Source organism: Kwoniella europaea, chromosome 1 (genome assembly GCF_036810445.1).
Source record: "Kwoniella europaea PYCC6329 chromosome 1, complete sequence".
Lineage (NCBI taxonomy): Eukaryota > Fungi > Basidiomycota > Tremellomycetes > Tremellales > Cryptococcaceae > Kwoniella > Kwoniella europaea.
Genome location: NC_089487.1, coordinates 14,884,456 through 14,908,108, shown reverse-complemented (window position 1 = coordinate 14,908,108; position 23,653 = coordinate 14,884,456). Strand labels below are relative to the sequence as shown.

At 45.4% G+C, this 23,653-nt stretch overlaps 13 protein-coding genes across 13 annotated transcripts; 5 read left to right on the top strand and 8 right to left on the bottom strand.

Annotated features, from left to right (window-relative positions):
• Positions 1–33: 33 nt before the first annotated feature.
• V865_005692 (uncharacterized protein) lies at positions 34–2,662 on the top strand (the record flags this gene model as incomplete). Its single annotated transcript, XM_066229461.1, has 6 exons — positions 34–183; positions 236–327; positions 380–904; positions 978–1,188; positions 1,273–1,575; positions 1,667–2,662. The coding sequence occupies 6 exons, from the start codon at positions 34–36 to the stop codon at positions 2,660–2,662; spliced, it is 2,277 nt and encodes a 758-aa protein (XP_066085558.1).
• Positions 2,663–2,814: 152 nt separating this feature from the next.
• On the bottom strand, positions 2,815–4,025 carry V865_005691 (uncharacterized protein; the record flags this gene model as incomplete). The annotated part of the gene is made up of 6 exons (XM_066229460.1): positions 2,815–3,064; positions 3,127–3,189; positions 3,279–3,412; positions 3,472–3,537; positions 3,601–3,682; positions 3,751–4,025. The coding sequence occupies 6 exons, from the start codon at positions 4,023–4,025 to the stop codon at positions 2,815–2,817; spliced, it is 870 nt and encodes a 289-aa protein (XP_066085557.1).
• Positions 4,026–4,606: 581 nt separating this feature from the next.
• V865_005690 (uncharacterized protein) lies at positions 4,607–5,110 on the bottom strand (the record flags this gene model as incomplete). The annotated part of the gene is made up of 1 exon (XM_066229459.1): positions 4,607–5,110. The coding sequence occupies one exon, from the start codon at positions 5,108–5,110 to the stop codon at positions 4,607–4,609; it is 504 nt and encodes a 167-aa protein (XP_066085556.1).
• Positions 5,111–6,042: 932 nt separating this feature from the next.
• On the bottom strand, positions 6,043–8,045 carry V865_005689 (uncharacterized protein; the record flags this gene model as incomplete). The annotated part of the gene is made up of 14 exons (XM_066229458.1): positions 6,043–6,301; positions 6,367–6,438; positions 6,503–6,574; positions 6,631–6,737; positions 6,799–6,850; positions 6,918–7,157; positions 7,214–7,263; positions 7,331–7,410; positions 7,468–7,547; positions 7,609–7,671; positions 7,735–7,753; positions 7,821–7,846; positions 7,912–7,919; positions 7,977–8,045. The coding sequence occupies 14 exons, from the start codon at positions 8,043–8,045 to the stop codon at positions 6,043–6,045; spliced, it is 1,197 nt and encodes a 398-aa protein (XP_066085555.1).
• Positions 8,046–8,679: 634 nt separating this feature from the next.
• On the bottom strand, positions 8,680–9,267 carry V865_005688 (uncharacterized protein; the record flags this gene model as incomplete). Its single annotated transcript, XM_066229457.1, has 1 exon — positions 8,680–9,267. The coding sequence occupies one exon, from the start codon at positions 9,265–9,267 to the stop codon at positions 8,680–8,682; it is 588 nt and encodes a 195-aa protein (XP_066085554.1).
• Positions 9,268–9,488: 221 nt separating this feature from the next.
• On the bottom strand, positions 9,489–10,052 carry V865_005687 (uncharacterized protein; the record flags this gene model as incomplete). Its single annotated transcript, XM_066229456.1, has 1 exon — positions 9,489–10,052. The coding sequence occupies one exon, from the start codon at positions 10,050–10,052 to the stop codon at positions 9,489–9,491; it is 564 nt and encodes a 187-aa protein (XP_066085553.1).
• A 380-nt stretch (positions 10,053–10,432) lies between these two features.
• On the bottom strand, positions 10,433–12,401 carry V865_005686 (uncharacterized protein; the record flags this gene model as incomplete). Its single annotated transcript, XM_066229455.1, has 12 exons — positions 10,433–10,779; positions 10,837–11,045; positions 11,095–11,135; positions 11,187–11,294; positions 11,350–11,492; positions 11,552–11,639; positions 11,707–11,779; positions 11,844–11,934; positions 12,002–12,055; positions 12,119–12,197; positions 12,260–12,284; positions 12,343–12,401. 12 exons carry the CDS (start codon positions 12,399–12,401, stop codon positions 10,433–10,435), a joined length of 1,317 nt encoding a protein of 438 aa, XP_066085552.1.
• A 558-nt stretch (positions 12,402–12,959) lies between these two features.
• Positions 12,960–14,849, top strand: V865_005685 (uncharacterized protein; the record flags this gene model as incomplete). Its single annotated transcript, XM_066229454.1, has 2 exons — positions 12,960–13,996; positions 14,060–14,849. 2 exons carry the CDS (start codon positions 12,960–12,962, stop codon positions 14,847–14,849), a joined length of 1,827 nt encoding a protein of 608 aa, XP_066085551.1.
• A 523-nt stretch (positions 14,850–15,372) lies between these two features.
• V865_005684 (uncharacterized protein) lies at positions 15,373–16,319 on the top strand (the record flags this gene model as incomplete). Its single annotated transcript, XM_066229453.1, has 2 exons — positions 15,373–15,692; positions 15,770–16,319. 2 exons carry the CDS (start codon positions 15,373–15,375, stop codon positions 16,317–16,319), a joined length of 870 nt encoding a protein of 289 aa, XP_066085550.1.
• A 657-nt stretch (positions 16,320–16,976) lies between these two features.
• On the top strand, positions 16,977–18,386 carry V865_005683 (uncharacterized protein; the record flags this gene model as incomplete). The annotated part of the gene is made up of 1 exon (XM_066229452.1): positions 16,977–18,386. The coding sequence occupies one exon, from the start codon at positions 16,977–16,979 to the stop codon at positions 18,384–18,386; it is 1,410 nt and encodes a 469-aa protein (XP_066085549.1).
• Positions 18,387–19,223: 837 nt separating this feature from the next.
• V865_005682 (uncharacterized protein) lies at positions 19,224–21,008 on the bottom strand (the record flags this gene model as incomplete). The annotated part of the gene is made up of 8 exons (XM_066229451.1): positions 19,224–19,339; positions 19,457–19,742; positions 19,825–19,951; positions 20,199–20,409; positions 20,492–20,559; positions 20,637–20,676; positions 20,740–20,897; positions 20,977–21,008. The coding sequence occupies 8 exons, from the start codon at positions 21,006–21,008 to the stop codon at positions 19,224–19,226; spliced, it is 1,038 nt and encodes a 345-aa protein (XP_066085548.1).
• A 496-nt stretch (positions 21,009–21,504) lies between these two features.
• Positions 21,505–22,549, top strand: V865_005681 (uncharacterized protein; the record flags this gene model as incomplete). The annotated part of the gene is made up of 3 exons (XM_066229450.1): positions 21,505–21,757; positions 21,837–21,905; positions 22,011–22,549. 3 exons carry the CDS (start codon positions 21,505–21,507, stop codon positions 22,547–22,549), a joined length of 861 nt encoding a protein of 286 aa, XP_066085547.1.
• A 142-nt stretch (positions 22,550–22,691) lies between these two features.
• V865_005680 (uncharacterized protein) lies at positions 22,692–23,084 on the bottom strand (the record flags this gene model as incomplete). Its single annotated transcript, XM_066229449.1, has 3 exons — positions 22,692–22,740; positions 22,810–22,826; positions 22,908–23,084. 3 exons carry the CDS (start codon positions 23,082–23,084, stop codon positions 22,692–22,694), a joined length of 243 nt encoding a protein of 80 aa, XP_066085546.1.
• Between the last annotated feature and the right edge of the window lie 569 nt (positions 23,085–23,653).

The window sequence follows — 23,653 nt, the reverse complement described above, 5'->3', positions numbered from 1 at the left end:
ACAATCTGCCCCGTGAATTTTGGCATGCACACGATGTCACACGAGCTACCTCCATCGCCAACATCGACTGCCAGATCGACTTCGGCGCTTAGGGCCAGTCCATCGGTTGTTCCCCGGATTTCTGCAAGAACCGTCGACGGATCGAGCATAGCTTGTCAAAGGTGTCACAGGCGTAAGAAGAAGGTGAGTCTTGTCGTAATCATATATCCTGGCTAATGATTGTTTCATGAGATAGTGCGACAGAGCCAAACCGAGTTGTGGAGCATGCGTCAAATCGCGTATGACCTGTACGTACGATGTGGTAATATCGGATAGATCCCATCCCAAGTGAGTTACACATCCTGTTATTTGGATGTTTGTAGCTAAATGAAAATACTAGCTATGTTCGAGATCTCTTAGCAGAGACATCGTCTCAGAAAGAACGGATTGTAGAGTTGGAAAAGCAGGTCGCTGAATTGACAACTTTGGCCAGTGGAGTTCAGAATGAACCTCAAATTGCGAACACCTCCCTGCATCAATTCGCAGCACTAATCAATAACGAGACTTCCACGACTTTCACAGAAATACCTTTTCAACCTTTTCCGACAGGCTCTATCGGAATCGGAGATGTCAGCTCGGAGCCAACGTTAGCGGAAAGAATCGTGCTTCAGGTCTTGACCACTGAGCCAGATAGAAGGGAGGCAAGTCTATCGTTCAAGGGCACTATAGGTCAGCAGCTAGGAACCTCCCAAGATGATGAAGAATGTGATGATGGTAGTAGTACTGGGAACCAAGATCCAGGTCAAGGTCAGAATGATTTAAGTACTTGGCCACCATATCCTCTGGCGCAGAAGCTGGTGGAAGGCTTTTTTAATTGGATTTCGGGGATCTACCCCATCTTAGATAGAGTCCTTATCGAGCAGGAGTGAGTAGAGAGCTTGAGACGATGATATATCATTCCGACGAAAACTGATCGCGCCTGATTATCGTTCTTTTAGTCTACATACAATTTACTTCATGACATCCCCTCGAGCTCCCTTGATATCTGAATACTCAAAGCCCGACATAAGGATCTACAGATTATTTATGATTTTCGCTATTGGGTGCGATGTTTTAGAGAAAGGTGGAATAGCATTACTAGATCATTCAAAGAAACTTCGAGCATATGCGTTTCATCATCTTCCAGCGGTCCTCAGAGCCGACTCCCTTGTGAGTCGACGTATCATATAAGTCTGACATTTCTGATCGCTGACTTATCATGGGTGACTTGTCCTCCTCTATGTGATTTTGTAGTCGTGTATCGCAGGCCTACTGCTATATGCCCAGTACTCCATCATGGCCTTCGGAAACACCAGCCCGCATGCAGTCATAGGCTTAATCGCGCGTCTTGCTATCGATCTCAACTTTCACCAAGAAGATTACAGCTTGCCGCCAGCTGAACAAGATACCAGGAGGAGATTGTTCTGGACTATTTTCAGCATGGATAGGTTAATATCCTCGACACTGACTAAACCTCTGACTGTACCGGAAGGCATCATTAGTGTACAATTGCCCAAGAAGGTAGGCGGATCATCACGATATCAAATGACTATCAACGTGAGTATCCAGCTCTTAGCGACTCAACAGGTTTAGCTAGACACAGTGACTGATTGGGCTGTTACATCATTATCTTTGTGCTGGAACTCAGTCTGACGAATATTTCCGTCACGTGGTGTTATTGCGACGACTGAACGGTCTAGTCCTCAATGAGGTATATCTGATCAACGATTCCCAGAAGGCACAAGGTGAACAGACTCTCGCCAAACTGAGAAATCAGATCGATGACTGGTTTCACTCCACCCCTCGTTCGCCTGGGGACGGCTCCTATAACCCTTTCTTGGAATTGTGTTACAATCTCTTGATAACCTCTCTTTATCGACCTTCGCCGTTGTTCTCTCATACTCATCCATCACGGATGTCTCGCTTACGAAAGTCAGCCTCAAGAGCGATCGATTTATATGGTCAGCTTTACGCACAAAAACGATGCGCCGAGAATTACGTCCATCTATTCAATATTGTGACTGTCTCAGTCACTTTGGTATATACGCTGATAGAACGGGAAGGTGACGATCTGAATTTGGAAATATCTTCTTGGTGCAGGGAGGCGGTCAGACAAATGGTCATCTGCGAGAGACTGATCAATGATTTCTGTAAAGACTGGCCTGGAACTGCCAAGTATCGGGAGGCCTTCAAAGGTTTAGCGAACGAGGTCAAATCGAAGATGAAACAACCTTCTCCCTCACCAGGGACAGAATCGTCTAACATATCACAAATCCAGGCTCAGTCACAATCTCTCGATATCCCACTCGATCCTTTTCGGCCGACTACTGCCCCAACACAGCACATACTGCAAGATACAACCATTTCTACTCATTTACCCGTTTCTGAGACGGTCTCCAGTTCCACAAATGGCCTAGCGCTCTCCCCGACTCTGTTTGAAGGCTTGGTAGACACTGCTCTGTGGAATCAGTGGACGTTACAGGACAATGGCATAGTGGGCACAGTAGGCACAGTAGAATCGGAAAGGACTGAAGATCCACTAGGGATTAACATGTCAGGAGTCGGAATCGATGCTTTATTGGCAAGTGTAGGATTGTCCGCTTTTACAGATTTTGAGTGGGATCCAAACACTCAATCGCGTTAATGCATACGTGTCGGACACGAATTGCTTTGCAGATTGCATATGCACGCAATTCACTCTGTTACCTCAACAGACTAGTTGACCGCAGCGGTGGGAAGAGAAATACAAAAGTCATGCATGAGTATGTTCACCAACTACAGTTGCTCCAGATCCATCTACGTTGAAGCCTCGATCTCTTTAATGGCTTTGACTTGCGCGGCCATACCAGACTGGAAGACTGAAGTATCCCTACCAGCCATGACATATCTTACGCAGTTGAATTCTTTTCGCAATCTAGAAATGATATCAGGTCGTGGTTCCATGCCACCCAGTCCTACGAATTTATTGTATTTCATAGCTGCTCGACAGATCTTGCTAAGAGCTTCGTAGAGGAGAGGACTATCACGTTGTCCACCGATGCCCATACTACATGATTCGATATTAGTCAACTCAGTCTGTGACACAATGAAGCCCAGACAGACACTCACTCGTCGGCGAGATCCCATGCTCCCACAAAGATAGCATCAACACCTTCAACAGCTGCAATCTCTCTATAGGAGATGACGCAGAAACGATTAGCGCTGCTCGAGAAACACACGCATACACGATAAGAGGACATTTATGAGAGAGCAGGACTTACTCGCAATTCTCTAAGCCTTCTACAGTCTCAATCATCGGCATCGTCAGAGTGGTATTGTTTTGAGCGAGCTTAGCGTACTCCGCATGAGGCATTTGATATTGCATTTGTGGTGTGAAAGTCAATGGTCGTTCACCCTGCAAAAGTCCGAACAACGCTTAGTCTTGTGTGAGCGGTATCAGGGAGAGAGTCTTACCAAAGGTCGAAATTTAGAGAACTTCACGAGCTCTTTAGCCATAGCAGCTGTGCCTGTCCTGGGGACCTACCACCCGTGTTACATGTTTGAGCTTCAAATATGATCTTTTAGACGTTTTCTCGTACTCACAATGATACCTTGTACACCGTTATCAAGTAATCTAGAGATCCAGTCGGATTGTAGGGAAGGTATGACGCAGATAGGGGAGATTCTAAGATACATGCGATTCTCTTTGGTTCAGCTTGCTGAATCCTGGTATATATCACGCAGCTCACTCACCCAATATTCAAGCAGGCACAAGCGACATCACAAGCGGTTTCGATACCGGCTCGACAATGTTCCAGATTGATCAAAACGGCAGTATATCCAGCAACTTTGGCTAGCAGAGCTACATCCGGTGAAAAAGTCATGGACATTCCGAATGAGAAACCCAAACCCCCCTCCTCCATCTTCTCCTTTAACCAGTTTGGTCGAACTAACGACATCGTCTTTTGATATAAGGGATCTTCGGTGAATTTGGAGGAGTCTCCATTGGTCCCATTTGAAGCCGTCATATCGTTTAATGTGCAATGTGTCTCTGAACGTAAACTACAAGAGGGATAAGAGGTTGAATTAGATGAATGTTCCGCTGGCGTAACCCCGGCTTGGCCAGGATTCCACTTCTTTATAGAATATCACCTTGAATTTGCGGATCTGCGTACTTTCGCTCTTATCCGAAGGACTTGATAAGGGCGGGGCTTCGGCCGACAACCCCACTACAGCACTGTCGGTGAGGCGACCGCACACTTGACGTCCCTATCTCTACCCAATGGATCCACTGCTGTTCGTGTGTGCAGCTTCGCGCATGGTTTCGGGGTGCCGTGCATGGGGTGCAAGGGATGCGAGACATCCCGATGAGCCGACAAGGATCAGCCTCCTGATGAACGTCGCGCGATCACAAAGTCAGGTGGCAGAGCAGATGTCATAAGTTACCTTTCACACGTACGTTCAAAATAACATCATGCATACTCATAGCATCTTCCCACATCACCTTACTACACATGATCCATACACCTATACATATAAATCAAATCACATCTCATCAGGCAGAAGCATGATGCATTGTTGAGAATTCACGGAGCTCGAAATGCCCATGTCAAAGTCGAGGAGGATTGTTCAAAGGTGTGGAACCTGTCCTAGGTTGATGAGCTCTTCTCTGCTGCATGGCATCACGTCGTCTACCTTGGTAGTGAGCATCACTTAATCTGGTCAGATCAGCATAAGTCGAGTATATTTCTTCTGAGATATGCTCGGAGGACGATACTTCGCCGATTGAGCTTTGAGGATCATCTGCTGCTGTAGTGGCAGTACTAACAGGACCAGTGATAGGTCTACCAGGCGTACCGTAGAACGAATTTTGGGGTTGGTTGCTTGTTGCAGCAGTGGCTGCCTCTTGTTGTGAGGTTTCATAAGAGGGTGCCCTGGAATGCACGGCAACCGCTCTGTCGCTGGATGGGATATAAGCTGGAGGCTGTTGGGGTCTCTCAGGCGAATAACCTTGTAGGTGTGCGTGAAGTCTGTTATCGTTACTGGTACTAGAATTTCGACCCCTTTGGATACTTGCCGCGCTACTACTATAATCAGAGAAGGCTGAAGACATGTTTGGTCCAGCTGTAATCTCGCGGACAGAACCAGGGGGAGAGGTAGCAGCGGTAGTGGTTGAGAGGCTTCTGGAATAACTGGACAGTTTGTTTGTCAGTCGGTGGAAGCAAAAGGACAAAGATATAGCAATTGTCGATAAAGAAAGTGGAAGGAATACAAGCTTGTCTTCTTTGGGTCTGGACGAGATCTTGTCGACTCCCATTCCAGCCTATTTATACCTTTCCGAGGACTGATGTTTTCGATCTTCATACACCTTTCGATCTGCGCCTATTGAATTACTTCAAGAGGATGCGCAGTTATTGCATGTAGACATCATTATGATCGAGACTCAGCCGAAGGCCGATCAATTGCAAGTGCATTTGGATCATGAGTGCTCATGACATGGAGATATCTGAGATAATCAGAAGTGAGTTTGTTACAATGAGATACAGGGATCATTTGTTATTGGGATTCACGACTCCTTGAATTGGCTTTGGATTTAAGAGATGCTTCGATCTGATCAGATCTCCGATAGGTTGGGACCTCAGATGATGCTGGAAGAGAGTATATGCCAAAGAAAAGGCATATTCAAGGAATGAGGATGCCGTCGAGAAATCAAAGAAAGATAGGCATGTCCGATCCCCGACAGGGATATATATCTGTCGCAGTCTGATCTTTGAGTCTAAAAGACCGAATGGATCATGGTCAGCTCGGTCAGCTGACAAAGTCAGGGTGTGGATTGACGCTATGAAACTGGCTATTCGCGATTTGGAAGCGGATCTTTTGAGAGTAGCAAGTAGAATACATAACTACCAAGGCTGATATGATCGAGCTATAGGAGATACGAGAAGCAAGACGCGGATGTACGCGAGCGATATGACAAGGAGCTAAAGAAGGATAGCTATAGACAACGTGAATACGCAGTATCGTTGCTGTGATCAGTGAAACTGGCTAGTAAGCATCGGGGATAAGTCTCGATCTTTTTCTCTTCGACTGAGATTCCGCGCAGGATCGTGAATCTACCAAGGCAGTGACGGTTGCTTGTGCAGCTTCCACCACACCAATAGTGGTAGGAGCGCTGAGGGCTTCGGGGGAGGCATAGGCAGCTATGGTCGTGGGTTCCGTAAGAGGAGTTGTAGAGTTAGAATAGATGATGCTTTTCTGTCCAGTGGCTCCTCCTTCACCTGATGGTGCTTGATATACCCCTGGTCTACAAGCGCAAAATCAGAAGATCAGCGGACATAATCCTATCACGGGAAGAGAGAGGATATTTACGTGACAGGCGATCCAAAGTTAAGACCGTTTGTAGTATCAACTCTCATAGCGAATGTGGATCGATCATCACCACTGCAAAAGACATCATGTCAACACTCTGATACCTATATAGGTCGTCAACGGGCATCCAGCTCACCATTGACCCTCGGGGTGCCAAGTTGCATGGTAGACGTTCCATAGCTCCGTGCCGTCAGGTGATATGAACATGCTGATAAGAGTAAATGAACAACCTTGTTCTCACATTCGAAAACAATCATGACTTACCCGTTGTGCCCAGGACCGTATTCTCCGTTACCTGACTTAAAGACTGGAGCGTCCGTCTTCTTGGTCCAGAGGGCAGCGTCCATTGGATCGTCACCGGTCAAATGAAGCTGGAAAAGGCTCATTATTAGCGGAGGGATATCAGCGAGAAGATTAAGAGGCCGAGCTCACTAGACCAAGACTGTAATCAGGGGTCGAGCAAAAACTCGCAGAGTAGGTGATGCTACATTGAAAGATCATGATCAATGATCATGCCTGCAATTTGTGCATGTGAGGTGCTCCTGACTCACTACGTTTGCCCAGCCCAAGAGAAAGCCTGCGGACCTTCACTGGTATTCCCACCAGATTGTTCCCAGGTTTGCTCTGGTCTGCTGACAACAGTCACTTGATCTTGATCGATTTGAGTAGGGGTAACCAGAGGTGAAATACAGATCGAGGAACCACCGATGGTATTGTCTGAAACGTCTGAGGAGTGACAGGAGTACACGAGGTAATTCTTGCCCCCAACTAAGAGCACTGTGTTGTCGAGACTGTGAAACATCAATAAATATATCAACACTCGTACCAGCTAAGCCTATGGACTCACCTCCATCCCCTATCGTAAAGTCGAACAGGGTCCTTGTATTCACCAACGGGCTACATATCATCACTGTGAATTAGTTATCTCTCACTGACAAAATGAAACAGGTAAATTGGTACTTACATCACTACCTCCGGAGACGACCCAAACGGCATCTTTATGAGAATAATAAATATACCAATTACCATCGATCTTATGAATCTCTGTTTCAGTGGGTTAGCCAGATGTCATAAAGGCCAAAGGGTGTGGTGGGTACTTACCTCCAGCCCAGACACTGGGGTTGTCCTTCATATCTTGATTCTGAAAAACGAGCTTCTCATTGGCAGAGTCCCTGATACCACTGTATATCCCACCGCATCAGCTAAAGATCCCCCATGTTGGGAAGTCAGGTCCATACATACTCTAGAGTGGGAGTTTTGGTAACTCGGAGACCATTGCCACTAGTCTGCATGAAAAGATAAGATCTGGGTACACACTGACCACATCAGTGACCCTGTTCTGGAAGCACTTTTCCGTCCGTGACTCACGAGGTGTCATGATCGTAGACTGTTTGACATGGAAACAGGCGTTAGTAAAGAGATCTTCGAACACCGCGGTAAGCTTGTGTACTGACCAATGAAAGGATCCGGACCGCTTTGACTATATGTTCATTGATCACTTCAGTCATATGCCTATATGTATACTAACATTTTCGCAATACTTACCGAAGAGGCTAGAAATCATGTGTCAGTATTGTGGGCTATTCTGCAACATTCCCAAACCCACTCACATTGGTGAAATTACCGGCACTAGCTAGACCAACGAGAGCGAGATTAAGAAGCGCAGTAGCGAATTTCATGATTGCTAGAAGAAAGCGGTGTGACTTGAGGGGTCGAAGTAGAGATGACAGAGGAGATGAAATGCGTATGCAGATGGTAAAGAATGTATGGAGTGAGTATCAGCGAGATCTAGCACTGTAAGTACTGAGGATTTGTCTTTCGCAAGACACGAGAACCAAGTATGAATTGCGATGGACTAATGCAAGTTCCCACAGATCGTGGTTATATACTTATGTCTTTGTTCTGCGTTGGAATGGATTGATGACCTTCAAAGGATTCCCCATACCTGAGATTGATCGATTGGGTGGCTGTTCGCTTTGCTTGGCGGAGATGCGCTAGCAAACAGGTTTGAGCCCCTTAGGTCGGACTCTAGGTCGGACTCCCTTACTCCTTGAGATCACCGACAAAGGTTCCAGACATCGCTCAAAGGAACAAATTGTCCCTCCTTTGAAATGAATATGGCGTGTGTGCTAAATGACCTAATCCCTTCGGAGCCCATCAGGCGTTTCATAAAGGTCCCTCTTCGACTCGGAGAGGCTGTGCAAGTCGATTCGCGGTACCGCGGGCGACATGTACAAATGAAGCAGTGTTTGTGTTTGTGTGTATCGATCGCTTCACCTATTTGTGTGCTTGTGTGATCTATCAGTTACCTGGTTACTGAGCCCTGAACGCACGGTCCAACCATCTATTTATACGCCGAGGCACCATTCGTTTCTTACCGGGATCATTCTTGACTGAGACGAGCACACGATAGAATGACTTGATTGGTTCACTTGAACAGTCAGCACTTTGCTGATCTGGAATATCCCAAAGGTAATCAGTTTGATTCGAGTCAGCTGTGCACTCGAATCCCCGCCCAAGCGATGCAATGGTGATCGTCCTGCTCGGGCTATTCAAAGGCTGGGGAGTAGACAGGTAGGCCGAACTCCAAGTGAACTCAACCTTCATATCGAATCTCCAAGGATTGTGAAGCTGTCTTGCCGTATTGAAAGCAACACCGCTGCTCCCTTTTCCATGATCTCTTGCACTGCTTCCGGTTGATGGATCTTTCAGATTCAAATCGAGGTCGAGAGCCGAGGAGAACGCCTGGGTCACATATTCAGACCACAATTGCTCGTCTCGCAGGCCATCCTGATCAGAGTCACTACTGCCCATGACCAAATAGACAAGTTTGGTGGGGACTACCATTGTATCTTCAAGTACAGCGATTGAGGTTTTGGATCCGATCATCAGAACCCACATATCATGTTGCAAGTGTATGGATACAATTATTCACATTAACCATGCTCGTAACCATCAAGCTTCCAATGCATGTGGCTTGAAGAAGCACAATATCCTTTGTCAACGAATGACCTGGCTCGTTTCTCATTTCTCGACTCGATACAACTCCACGCACTTCGGTCATGACATCATCAGGAAGTCGAATATTGTACTGATCAGTTACGTATGCAATGCATTCCGTTTCATCGAAGCCCCCAGGCTCTACTGAGTAGGCTGAAGATCCTATGGCGAGGATTCATGGAGCTGTCAGTGACCGCAGTGATAGTCAGTTGAGAGTTGATAGCGTTCTCCGCTTGCCTGTCAGACGCCAGGCCTCTACTCGTAGGTATCTGCTGTTTATCACTGGTGGATGAACTCTTGAATGTGGTCGATTGTTCATTGTGATCTTGCTCTGTTGACCTGCTTGGAACTCTGTCAGTCTCGTCCATTGAACGTTCCCCCTCACTATACTTTTCAACCCCCATTTCAACATTTTCGATATTACCATCGAAACTTCGTTCACCATTAGCTGAGATGATTGAATCAGCAAACTTCTTGTAGACTTGAACTTTCCTCCTCTGTTTTGGGGTAGATCGTAGTGGACAGTGGAACGAGAATTTGAGGTCGGGATCGTACAAATACTCTCGGGTAGATTCAGCGAATTGTTGCCACTCTTCGGGCAGAGATTCTTCGAACGAGGAACCTGCATTCAGCATTTGAAAGCTGTGATCCGAAGTTAGAGCATGCGTTGTGCCCATACTCGACATCCTGTTATTGCAGATTGATATCCTTCTGGATATTTCAGTAGGTTATTTTGGATGAGATTGATCAAGCTGACTAACGGCACCGATCTAGAACATTTATGTTTGTGTCGATTCATGACTCGTCGCTAGACATTGAAACATAACTCAATTTGACACACCGCTAGGGTAAGAAGGAAGTCCCCTTTGTCCTTTGAATCCCCGCCGAACGATATTCTGCCCCTTCCGGGCATACAGTACACTGATTTGTCATGGGCTGGAAGCAGAAGACAGGATAGGGCAAAAAGAAATATCCATCCGATGCAGAGCGATGCATTCTCAAATTGTGATATGACGTACCGAAACCAAAGTCCATGTGTATATGTGTTTTCTAGATCGATGACAACTTATCTCCCTGACTCCTGATACGCTGGATGTCTCCCACCAGCAACTTCGTTTCTTGTTTGTTTGCCCACCAGGTTCCGTCCTGGTCCCTGATTCTGCTCTCTTCTGCCAGACTCATCATCGGATTCGTCCTCTTCAGGTAACTGCGTCAGAGCCATACCTTCCTCTTCAAACGCATTGAAAAGTGTAGAGTTTTGAGCTCGGTAAATACTGCTTCGTCGACCGTGTCCTGCAGAATGTAATGATCCGTCTGCAGCGTATGTAGCTCCACCGGGGACCGAACCGTAGTTCCATAATGTGGGGTTGTTGGAGTCCATTGATACTCGACCGGACATACTCATTCGCGGGTCTTTAAGATAAAATCAGCAGTATTACTCATCCATTGTTGATGTTCAGCTCGACTTACTCATTAATCCTGATTCCATTGTTGATGCATGATGTGGTGCTTCTGGTTCTCTCGATATGTTCAACAAGTATACTCCCATGAAGATGATCAAGAACCCGCAAATCAGGGATATAGTGTTGACTCCTCCAGGAGTGTTGAAACCAGAGAAAAGAATGGCAGAAGCAATGATGGTGGCGGTGGTGAAGAAGACGTAGTAGATAGGGTTGACTCTACAAGAAAGTCAGTGAAATTGCAAATGATGGAAAAGAGGGAACATACACATTGGTAGAGAAGGTGTCCAACGCTTTGTTGAAATAGTTCTATAGGATTATGATTAGTAAAGCACGTTGGACCTCAAGATCCAAACTCACCATCTGCACCATGATACACCCCACGACTACTACTCCGAAGACATATGTACTGATATGGGTCAATTGGTTGTTCCCGGCAAACGTCAATTTGAGCGCTACACCAAAACCCTATATGGCTGGGCGATCAGCTATGCAAACAGGATTGAAAAGTCGTATGACTCACTTTGATAGCCATGACCGACACGCTTCCTACCAACGAACATATCGATAGATATACCATAGGGTTTCTTGTACCGTGGGTTGGAACGACACGGTAAATCATGTAAAGCGAAAAGACAGCGACGAATGTTATGTAGAACAAGAAGGCTAATCGTCGCGATACGTTAGCACAGCAGAGCAGCCGCATAACATTGAAAGAAGCGTACCTGGCTTTGCTGCATATGTAAGTATCTCATCTACAGTTTCTACTTCTTTGTCGGAAGGAGCATGTAGAACGATGATAACGGACCCAATCTACAAAGACGATAGCGGTTTAGTCTACGACCCAATCGTACCTTGCATTAACTTTGAATGGACTCACTATACAGGAAGCACACCCACAGACTCCTAGTCTACCTAGTTTCTCATCCAGTAAGAAAGAAGCCAGGATAGCACTACATTCGTCGAGGATCAGCGAAAGTTACTCGGGCGGGTGGTCATATTGATGCTCGTGCTTACCCAATGATCACACTCATTGCTCCCAAGGGCGTTACTAAAATCGCCGGCGCGAAAGTGTAAGCAGCGAAATTTGCTATTTCACCGACGACCACTGTAAAAAGGTTGCATGGATATGAGCCTTTCTCTCCGATGGTAGGAGGACAGAAAAGGATACTCACTCGTTATCATACCAGCCCACCATATGGGATTTTGCAGATATGACAAGTCCTCCGCTGAGCAACTTATCAGCTAACGTTCCATATCCAAGGCTCGCTTCCTAGTCGACGATAGCTCACATGCATTTCGAGGTCCAGTCTGTCTCTGATGTGAATGTGGATATTCACTCATATCTTTTTTCGCAGCATCGTTTAGCCCCTGTCAAACTTTACATTAGCATCTCCACAATGCTGCACCAACCCGTGGGTATCAAATCTCACCTTCTTGGTTATTATAAAACTCGATCTGTAGATACGACGTAGGTCAGATGACATAACATGTCTGTCAAGGTGTTATCGCTCACCCAATCAAGAAGGTTCCACCCAGCGCCAGACCCAGCCCTATATATTTATCTTCGATCATTCTTTGTCGATATCAGTCTCGCGGGTGCCGTATCGCTATGCTTGGTATCTATGGGAGGTTGCAGGTTTTCTGATCGTGTATGCTTACTATGTTACTATATTACGATTGTATGAATAGATGGTTGAATCAAACGCGTAGAGAGATCGTCTTTGTTGTCTGGTTGTACTCGTATTCAGGGTTTCACCCAACTCAACGCGTGGCGCATGGTCAAATCCTCTTGTGGCACCTCAAAACTCCCCTAGCTTAAGACCAACTGCGGGATCCTTTCTTCATGCACTCGTCAGAGTGGAAAGACCTTCCATTGAGATTGAGTCGGACTGTACAGACAGCCGTGTCGCAGTCATGGAACTGTCTGTGTGTGATTTATATCAGAAGTCAATCGGTTTTTGTTGCCACCCAGAATCATCTGCTAACGTCTACTACATTGATCCCACAGACAATCAATCACCCACACCGCTTTTTCTCGAAAGAACACTTCAACTCACGACCAAGGAATAGTCCTGCGTACTCGCTCATCCTCTTTTCCGAATATCTTTCATATAAAACCCTCTACGTAATATGTCATCCTTTCTCGGTCAACGTACTTCTGAGACAGGAACAACCTCAAATGAGAACGAAAACAGTATTGACTCTGCGCGAAAGTCGAGAACACTAGCAGTGCTTTCGGAAATCGACGCGCTTCTGAACAAGAGTCAATCGTCCAGGCACAATCCCAAGTCACATTCCCCATATCATAGACGCAACGATTCAGGCTTTTTCGATTCCGCCTATGGTTCAGATGAGTCTGCATCCAATCAATATCAAACATCTTCCAAATCAGCAAACTACGACGAATCTGACGCCTCATCCCTATCCAGCGGCTCATTAGAACATTCCTCGGACGATCTTGACGATACATTACCCTACGGCCTGTCCCAACGGCTTCGTCGCCACAAAGTTGGCCTTTCAGGCGAACGGTCCATCTCAGCGGGAGAACAAAACGGGTTCGAAACATTCACTCAGTCACCTTCAGATGTTGTCCATCACCCGGCTCACCACCCCAATGGCTCAGTCACTTCTGAATCGGTTCCTGGTCGACCAAACGAAATTTCTACAGGCCCCCAACTATCGTCGGGAGTCGAATTTGCTGAACATTCTCCGCAGGATCCTGTAATAGCGGACAATGGTCAAAGTATCTCATCCGATTCTTCACGATCATTTGACAGGACTAGGTTGAAGGACATAGAGGAATCAGACGAAGAAGTTGATCACCACCAGCCGTCTGGACCATTCCTCAACCGGGGACCAGATTACACTCAGACCTCCCTCAAATCCTCCCAAGCGAATTCTCTACAGAGGACTGCTAGTATTCATGGTAGACCTCGAAGGCGACCTAGCAGCGTGAGATCGGGTCTTTCAGAAACCTCTAATCTGTCCAGTGCAAGCAGACCTATCCACGAGCCGCGAATTGATCCCGACGATATGCAGACAGCCAGGGATCAATATTATGAGGATCCGTATACTGATACTTCCAAGACTGATCTGGAAATCTACGAAGAATATTCGCGAACGGGAAGTCCTAGATCTTCGACGTTTGGGATCATCTCGCCTATCACGTACGTGTGGATACTTACTGGCTTGTATCAAGGGTGTCATGATGCTGATGAGTGTCTGGATAGCCCTCAAGTGCACACAGGTGAATCGACTGGATTTCAGAGCTGGACAAACGATCGACACTCCTCCGTCTCGAGTAGATCAAACGCTCGAAGCTATCTCCCCTCATTCTTGCAAAATCGACGAAGACCCTCTATTTCCTCCCAAGGTAGCTCCCATACAGGGAAAAGTCGATTATCTTCAATAAGCTATGTTTCGAGACAGATGGGCAGATGGAAAAACCATTTCAGCAGTATGCTCTCGAGAGATGATGAAAATTCAACACCGAGACGCAAAGCTTCTGACGTTGAGGCAGAACTATATGGTAATATCTCTCAAGCAGAAGCGACAAGAAGGACACAAACACGTGATCAGTCTCTCCGCGTGGAAGGTACGAGGTACGAGGTCCCCCCTCAAATGCAGGAATGGATCAATCAATTACCAATGGGTAGTGAAATGGAACCTGAGAATGAGACATCGAGCAGTCCATCGATATCGCTGACTTCGGTCAATGACGAAGTGGACGATTGGTTCAGAAATCCATCCTTTGATCTACCTACATCTGGATCATCTCGTACCGGAGTTTCTCTGGAAGATGCCTTGAGTAGGCTCATGGAGGAAAGGAGGATCAAAGATCAACAACTTGTTGAACACCAATCACAAAATAATGTATATGCAAGATACTGGGGGAGTCACACTGAGGAAGGGAAGTATGATGCGACAGAAGATGAGCAGGAGATTAGCATTCTGAGATCCCAAATTAGTACTCTACAAGATAGGTTGGGTGAATTGGAATCTAGGCTTTACCAATTTTAAATACCAATACAGTATACGCTGGGGAATTGTGCTTTTGGTAGTAAACCCCATGTCATGGCATGATGCAGTTCAATCTTCTTTTGTATCTTCTGGGGACTGACCCACCTGGATCCTCTGGGTCTAGTCCCGGCTGATTTTCTCCTTGGCAACTGTATGAATGTTTGGCTGATCCTGTACTACGCATCAATGATGGCGTACTACACAGACTTACAAATCCATAATCATGACGAGTGCTGTTTTGCGTCATCCAGATGGTGTTGAAAGGATCACTTTTAATCCTTTCATCTGAGCGGAGGTTCATCAAGCATCGAGCATTCTTTGAGCGTCGCTACCAATAGTGAAATCTTTCGCTGAGATGATCAAGCCGTCAAAAATCTTTTCGGAGGAAGAGCGCCTACCACTGACATCTCATCTCACACTGTATCGTTTGTTCTTTATATCACTTCCCTCCTCCATTATTCACCCACCTCATATCTTCTCAAACACCTTGCCAGCAATTATCGCTTCGAACACCTCTTCTGGAATGTCCAACGTCTCCACCCGACCCAGCTGGACCGCCGCGGATAGAATCATCGACGATCTCAATCTCACTTTTGAATTCGGTGACGGCCCATGCCTTAGACTCACGACCAGTAGCAGCGTCACCACGCACACCGACTTCAGAGCAAGTTGTTACAGTGACGATTGCGGTCAAGACAATTTTCGACCCTCTCTGACACCTAGTCTCGATGTGAACGCTATCCTGAGAAACTCTATAAGAGTTTCAGAGGCAGTTGCCATTCCTTTCCAAAACGTAAATACAATTAATGATTCTACCGAAGATACCAAATCAGCCAGTACAGAGTGAGTGATCTCGTGTTCATTCAGAACATAACCCATCTGACCTGCAAAAGGACTTTTTCTGATATGGCCTAAAGTAGATCGAAACAATCAGGCTCGCGTTGTGGTACAAGGTCGTTCATCTCGAATATGTATCGAAGAGTGGGTAACCACTTCTCTCGCAAAGATTTGTCGGTAGAGTATTCAGAGGAGGACGTCAATAGATCACCTCAATCTTTCTCGCCGTCTAAGACAATTCGGAAAAAGTATTTGGGGCACAGACCAGATTCATTATCCGAAACTTCGCTCAGGCAACTTCGTGGAGATCCTTCCATACCTAGCGAATTGGAAGATCTTCGACGGACTCTTCGACAGCAGACCTCTACATACCAATCACACCACTACCCTGGAACTCTTCTTGTGCCAGAGGATGTCGCTTCCACAAAGCAAGCGACCAACTATCATGGTGAATACCTGAGAAGGAAACGGGAACCACGAAATTATTCCGAAAGGTCGTTACCCGAGATTCCCACAACACCCCACGCATTAGAATATCTTCAGGAGATCGACGATAAACTGTTGAAGTTTCAAAAGAAGTCCGATTCAAGCTTTGCAACGTTTGAATATGCTCAGCACTTCAATGCGTTCTGATTTAGCTACTGTGTGCTCTATGATAGCTTATGCTATTTTATGCATCTATTGTTATATCTCCTATAAACCTTTACCATCAAGGTGAACCAGAACTCTGGGAGTTTGAGAGTGTCCCGTACCACGTCACTAGTCACTTCGCTTTCAGTAAGATTATCTTGACCTATTATTGCCACTCAGCTACAGTCCGCTGATAGAACAGTATGATGCAAATGAATTACCGTCTGAAATCAAACGAGTTTCATCGCCGCCTATCCTTTCACAATTTCTTCCTTTGAAATTAATCAACCATGACGCGCACTGTTCAGTAAGGTACCTGAGTGGCTGTGGGATGACATCTCAGCAGAAAGAGGACTACCTTGTTGAGATATTGTTTACAGCCGCAAAGTAAAAAGCATATGATTATATACAGTACACAGCTATCAAGGAAAAAATCAAGTCATCTTGCCGTTTCATGATAAGTCAAAAACGAAGATAGTCACAACAGGCTACCTTGAACCTCAAAAGGCAATAGCACATAAAATATAGCCTATTACTGCAAGACCAGAGATACCTACAATATCGATGTTGTTGTAATTCCGCTATCAATTGAACTTATACCACCTTTCCTACTCAGCCTATCGATGGCACCATACCTTGCCGCAACGTTATCCCAGCATTATGACAAGCTCTACACCTACATATCGAAGTCGGAGTTCCTCTTTATCATCAATAAAATCAGTTGCTAGTACCGCTCTATCTTACCTCATACCATCCCGACGAAGTAGTACTCAATCCAGATCGAAGCCTGACTTACCTTCTATCGATACATCCTTCTCACCTAGAATAAAATTGAAACCATCCGACAAGACCTCAACGGATGTACGATTTTCACAATCGAAAATTCCAAATTTCAGTAGACATTTAAACAGACATCATTCAGGATATGCACCTGGTACTGGTTCAACTACTGCCACTTCAACAACATCCACTGATAATGCTCCTATAAATGTTCTCTACGAGGGTGAAGAGAAGAGTGCAGGGTCATATTCGACATCATCTTCCAGTCGCCCCTCGCTATCACTTAATGCTTTGAGCTCCAATGGGAGTGTAGATGATCTTCATGATAGAGGTAGAGTGACAGCGCCCCATTATTATTCCAGATGGAAAGGAGAGGAAGACGATCAAGAAGAATGGCGACATACACCTACTCCACGTACTTCATCTGATAGATGGGCTGCTGATGATGATGAAGAAGATTATGATAATCGAGAAGAGGAATCTAACGATCCACCTCCGAATACCTTCATAGGAAATACAGGAAGAGAAAGGAGTTATACGACTTTCAGTCTTTTTTCCCAGCATTCAGACGATTCAACATCATCAAATGGTAAACCAAGAAGATCACTGAATCGAAGGAGTTTAGACGCTCTGAGTTCGCTGAACTCACACCTTCTGCCTCGTAGAACACCTCAGGTGAGACGACTCCCTGAAAGAAATAGATCATGGCTTGGTGAAGATGATTTACCGGAACCATTGAGGATATATCCTCCTGTAAATGAATTTTCGCTAAGCGATGAGGTAGAAAGCAGCAGTGAACCCTACGACGATCATTCAGTATCTCCAAAACGGATCGATTACATCCAAGATCCAAGTCAAGATCCAGATGATGGACCGGTAAATATAGGTATTGACAGTGATAATGAAGGTACTCATACTCATCATAAATGGCGAGATAGGTTGAAACGGACTTTCTCGAGATCCTCTTCAAAAAGTGATATATTCTCAGGAGGGAATGGACGTAGACGGTCGATGATCAGTTCCATCATGGATATATTGAGTGGAAATACTCCAAAGACCAGTTTCTCAAATGTCGCAAATGACAGGCCGAGAATCGAGCCAGATGATGTGGACGGGTCGTCAGTAGGGATTAGACCTTTGTCCAGGACAAGCAGTGGAATATCGACAGCTACGACGAGGTTGAGGAGGATCAAAGGAGATTTGTTGGAACTTTTCAGCGGATTAACCAAGTCTTCTCATAGAATCAATGATAGTAACATGAGAGAAAGGACGGGGGACCGCGGTGGTTAGACTTGAAGCTTGATGGGTCATCTTACAATGACAAGTCTGCGAAATCACCAACACTGATATACTGAGCTGGCCAACAGATGGTTTCGGTACTGCATTAAGGGATGATATTGGGCCTCAACGGGGATTCGACATAAATCAAAGATTGTATGATGATCAGATAAATAGAGAAAGGGAACTGGAGGATTTTGAGGTGAGCATACGAGATAGAAATAGATTAGACATTCAACGATCTAGCAGCCAAAGCGATATGGGGAATTCAGTTATATATGAAAATGGACATTTAGTAAGCTAGATAATACCATCTGCCAAGATATGCTTGTTGTATAACCACTATGGTATTCACGATGTGTACCTCGGCGAATTTTCCATATTGCGTTGTAATGCAAAATTGCAAAAGAATACCCGGGAAGCACTACAGTACATGGCTCAGGGGAGTATCGAAATACGATGGGAGCAAGTTATTGATCCTATGCTAAATGATCAAGAGAGCCAAGCTCGATTGACTGGGCTCCGGTGCTGATGATCATGGTCTATGGTTGATAATACATCTCTATAAAGTCTATAATGATGAACTATAAATGATATATCCGTATCCGCAAATGAGCCTTGCCCAAAATATCTAAAAAGTGATCCAACTATACATATTATCGAATGTATATCTATGCCATATCTACATATTCCCATTCGGCTCTTTCGCTAAGACTCCACTTACTGCACTTCCCACCTTTATGATCATCCTTGCATTAGAAAGCCAATCGTCGGACGTACACGCACTATATTAACCCTTCATCGTCACAGTCGTCTCTGTCCTTCTCCCTGGACTCTTATCATTCATGTCTATATGGCCGGAGTGGAAGGTGCTATACCAGCAGTTTTCGACCTGAACATATCCACAGCATTTCTCAGCTGTTCGAGGAATATGAACATGCAGATAGTATTGGGTGTGAGGCGGACTATGAGGTTGTTGAATTAATTGCATTGTCAGCCTAGATCCCACATTGGCGCTCGGGTCAGCTTCTTTGACCGCTTGGTTGGATACTTCGTAAAATTTGAGAAGGACTGGTACTCACTCCATGCAGGTAACCATCCCTTGAACAAGAACCTTGGACCTTCATGTTTCAGACTCTCCATTATCAATCCGACGGGTCCATGTCCACCTTGACCATGTTTCATATTCATGATCCTACTCTTCACGACATCCGCAGGAGCACATATCGTGGTGGCGACGGTACCAGCCAAAGCAGAGGAGACGAAATGACATGGCATCCCATTTGACATGACGTTATGAGCAAGTAATAGATCCTTAAAGAAGTCGTACGAAACCAATTGCGAAGCGTTCATTAAGATCGCTCGGATCTGTTTGGGATTTGGCATGTATCAGTGAGGTAGGTATCTCGCTAATGCAAATAATTTCACAGCTGGTTGAAGGCATACTCACGGTATTGGGTAGCAAACCCCGTGCTAAAGATGGGACACCTTCTTCTCTCACCATTCTGTATGTCCCCTGTAAGGCATTACGGTAGTTGTATTGGTGATCTGGCGTTTTCGTAGGATCTGCTACCATTCTGTGAGGAAAATATCACATTCAGCATGATAGAACGCTCGAGGCGGGCGAGGCCATTTTTATTGTCCTCCAATCCACCGATGTCTTCTATCCAGTCAACTATCTCCGCCCTCCGCCGGTTTCCAACATATTCATCTGAATCTGACCACCGAATTCTTGCTCACCCTCTGCTCGGCCATCACTCTGGCAGACATTCCTCTCTCGACCCCCCTCATTCTAGCATACGGTGAGATAGAGTATTGACTCACCTAACCAAAATGATATCCGCCGGATTACCAGCCAATCCACCCAAAGCACCCGCAGTACTAGCACAAATAACCATATCACCCGTTGTCAACTTCTTCTTCCCACCATTTGACATCTGCGATTTCATCATATCGTACGCTCCTAATCTAGTGACAGAGTATGTCATCTGTCGGAATATTGAGGCTGTTAATCCGGTATATAATCCTCTGACACCTATTTATCCCCATTTTCAAGATTAACTTCCTCCCAATGTCGTCTGTAGCTACCTTGCCAACGTTCCATCACATAGACTCACCATCATGTGCTAGTACCCCTCTGACTGCATTGGAAAACGTAGTCTTGCTTGTCGAAGTTTGCATTCGTCTGTTCCAACCAAACTTTCAGCGACTCTTCGGCATTTCCGACCAACGTCTACGCATGAACACCTATAGTCTACGTACACTCGCATCACATCTAGAGGATGGGTACAACATGCTGCCACTGTGACGCCAAGCTATCAGCTTTTTACTTATGTATCAGTCGTATGAGATGTCGACAACTTACTAGATGCCGCAGCTCCTATTCGGGTAAAGCCGAGGTGCGAACGAGTGAAGATGTTGTGCGAGGTAGTCCAAGGTGGATTAGTGGGGAGATAAAGAGGAACGAGCAGAATGATCAGTATCAAAGACAGCTCAATCATGCCGAAAGGATATACACACCTCCTAACCTATAAGGAACGAAGAGTCAACATTGCAATTCGTTGGACAAAATGACGATAAAGGAAGTGTCACTGTAACTCACCAGAATGGATACGATGGTTTCTGCGTGGACATGTTGGTATACGGCGACGAGAAGTTGGTGAAGGAGAGAGGGGGTGAAGACTATCAGTGGGATTAACTATATGGACATGCAGATGAAAGTTAATGTAATGTTTGGGTGCAGGACATTACTTGTACTCGTATAGATCTATCATAATTTCTATCTTCTGGTTCGGCCATCAAAAACAAACCTTCAGAAAAATCGAAATCAATTCAGGGTCTGGTGTCCAAGATTCGAAATGAATGATAACAGAGTTCGAAAATAACTATGAGTGATCTAAGGGTCAGAAGGCGGAGTTGACCGAGAAAAAAGGAAAGACCCTCCCGAGATGGAGTACTGCCCAATCTCCGTGAGTCAATGGGGAAAGGGGTCATCGCGCTGAAAAGATAACACTCACGTCAAAGATCAGAGATGTTACTGACATCTCAACTGCGCGAGGCTACCATCGCTAGAGAAGTCGACGAAACCTTCTCTCAAGGACATCCACTGTCGACTAGGAAGCTCGTCACCATGACCTCGCTCAACTCCCTCCATGATACCTTATCTCCCCTGCTATCGCCCTTGCACCCTTCTTTCCCGTTCGCGCCGATAGATATCATAGGTGCGATGAGATTGTCCTCAGTGATCAACTGGATAGCTACCGGTGTATTCGATCCTCAGCCGACAGCCAAAGGTAAGAAAGGGATCAAGAAAGACAGAGCAAGTATATGGCAGGAGCTGGCTGGATTGATGATTGTTGTATTTGGGGGTGACACGTTTCTAGGTGAGCTAAGATCAGCTTCTCCATCACCAACATTGGACTTAACAAGCTGATATGGGATGTGTAATGGCTGGTACGTCAGCGATGTGTACTGGAACCACACCTTCCTGGCTTGTCACTCCAAATATAGCTGTGTTGTTCTGTGCGATACGTGAGTATTACACATACTTTGCCTTCCTTCTTATGTTTAATACCCTACCTAGCTTACCTGTTTTGTGGATGTTTGTGTTACTGTTCATCCGGCTTTTCCTCGTAGATATACTGCAAACTCGAACACCCTTCATCCATCTACTCCCTACCCGCCCTTCCCTCCCCTTAGAACTCCTACTAGCCATTCCAGACGCTATAGGTCGTACCCTTCTCCTAACCCGCTTCTCCATCATCCCCCTCCTTTACCCCTCTTCACCATCGGTCAAAACTCTTCCAGCAACATCAGTAAGCTTGATACTGGTCCCATTCATACTAGCAGTCCCTTTCGCTTCTATCGCATTTAGCACATTCAACTTCTTCTCGCCTAGCCTCAAACTCACAACGCCCGTCGAGCTGAAAGCTTACGGATGGATGTTGGTGGATACCTGGTGTCCACTCTTGATCTCGCCTTTATTCTTAACTCTCATCGGTCCAGTAGAAGGATGGGATATAGGATTAGGATGGGGAGAGAACGAAAGTGTCGTCTGCTGTATGGTCGTCCTGTGGGCGTGTTTCACGGGAAGAGCGATATATAATTTTGGGTATAGGAAGGAACATTGGTTAGAGATGTTTGGAGTAAGAGGGGAGAAGAAGAAGACGGAGTGAGAGAAAGAATATAGATATATTGCATATATAATATGGATAGGTTATCTCTATACCCGACTATGGACGGAATGGTCAAAGAGCACCTTCTACTCGCTCGACTTGCTAAAGCTAATATCAACCAAGCCAAGCTTCATATGACCAGCTAACCGAGGAATCCACATTGTTTTCTAATTTGAGGAAGAAGAGTCTTCCTGCGGAATATCTCGTCAGCTCAAACCAAGATTACCATCAAAGCATCAAAACAAAAGTCGATCACTCACTTCCATTGCTCCCTAGCCTAACCAGTATATGCATATCAGCTGCAGCTCAGCTCCACAAGATTCCTAAAGGAAATAGAGGAAAAGAAATGAGAACTCACTTGTTGAGCGGTCTTACCAGGTACAGCCTTATCCCAATCGTTCTGACCGAAATTGACGACATGGTCAAATAACAGGGATTTATCGCCTGTTGACCAACCGATCTTGGAGGGAGAGTCGGGGTTGAGAGCACTGGCTTTCGCTTTGGGCTTGGAAGGTGTTGTAGGTGTTTTGGGCATTTTGAGTATGATTTTTGACTTATGAAAATATAAATCTTAATATCGTCAGCTTTTTCTTCCCTTTAATTTGAGGAGATGGGCAGAAATAGGATGAATAGTAACTTACTGGTGGTCTGGACGATGGGATTTGGGGATCTTATGCGTCCTTATACTTTGTGAAGTTGGACTGGGATACCTTTCGAAGGAAGAAGATCAAGTGGTTATTACCAAAACACAAAGAAGATGAAAGTAAAGAAGAGAATTAAAGAAGAAAGATCACTTGGCCAATACGTCAGTAAGAATATGTCATACTGGATCCTTGACAACGGGTCTCATCAGACACGGAAATGATTGCAGCTACGAGTAAAAACTGTAGACGATAATGTTATGCTATACCGAGAACCATGCATATATAATGTATATTATTCTAATTACTACCAAAATACATACAATTCAACTTGTCTATGCTAATCAATCCCAAAGCGAATCAAATCGAACTAAAATGACGAAACCTGATTGAAGAAAGCAAAATGCAAAAGGGGGTATATTGTATGAAGGTATCTTTATCCGTATTAAAAAGTAAAACCACT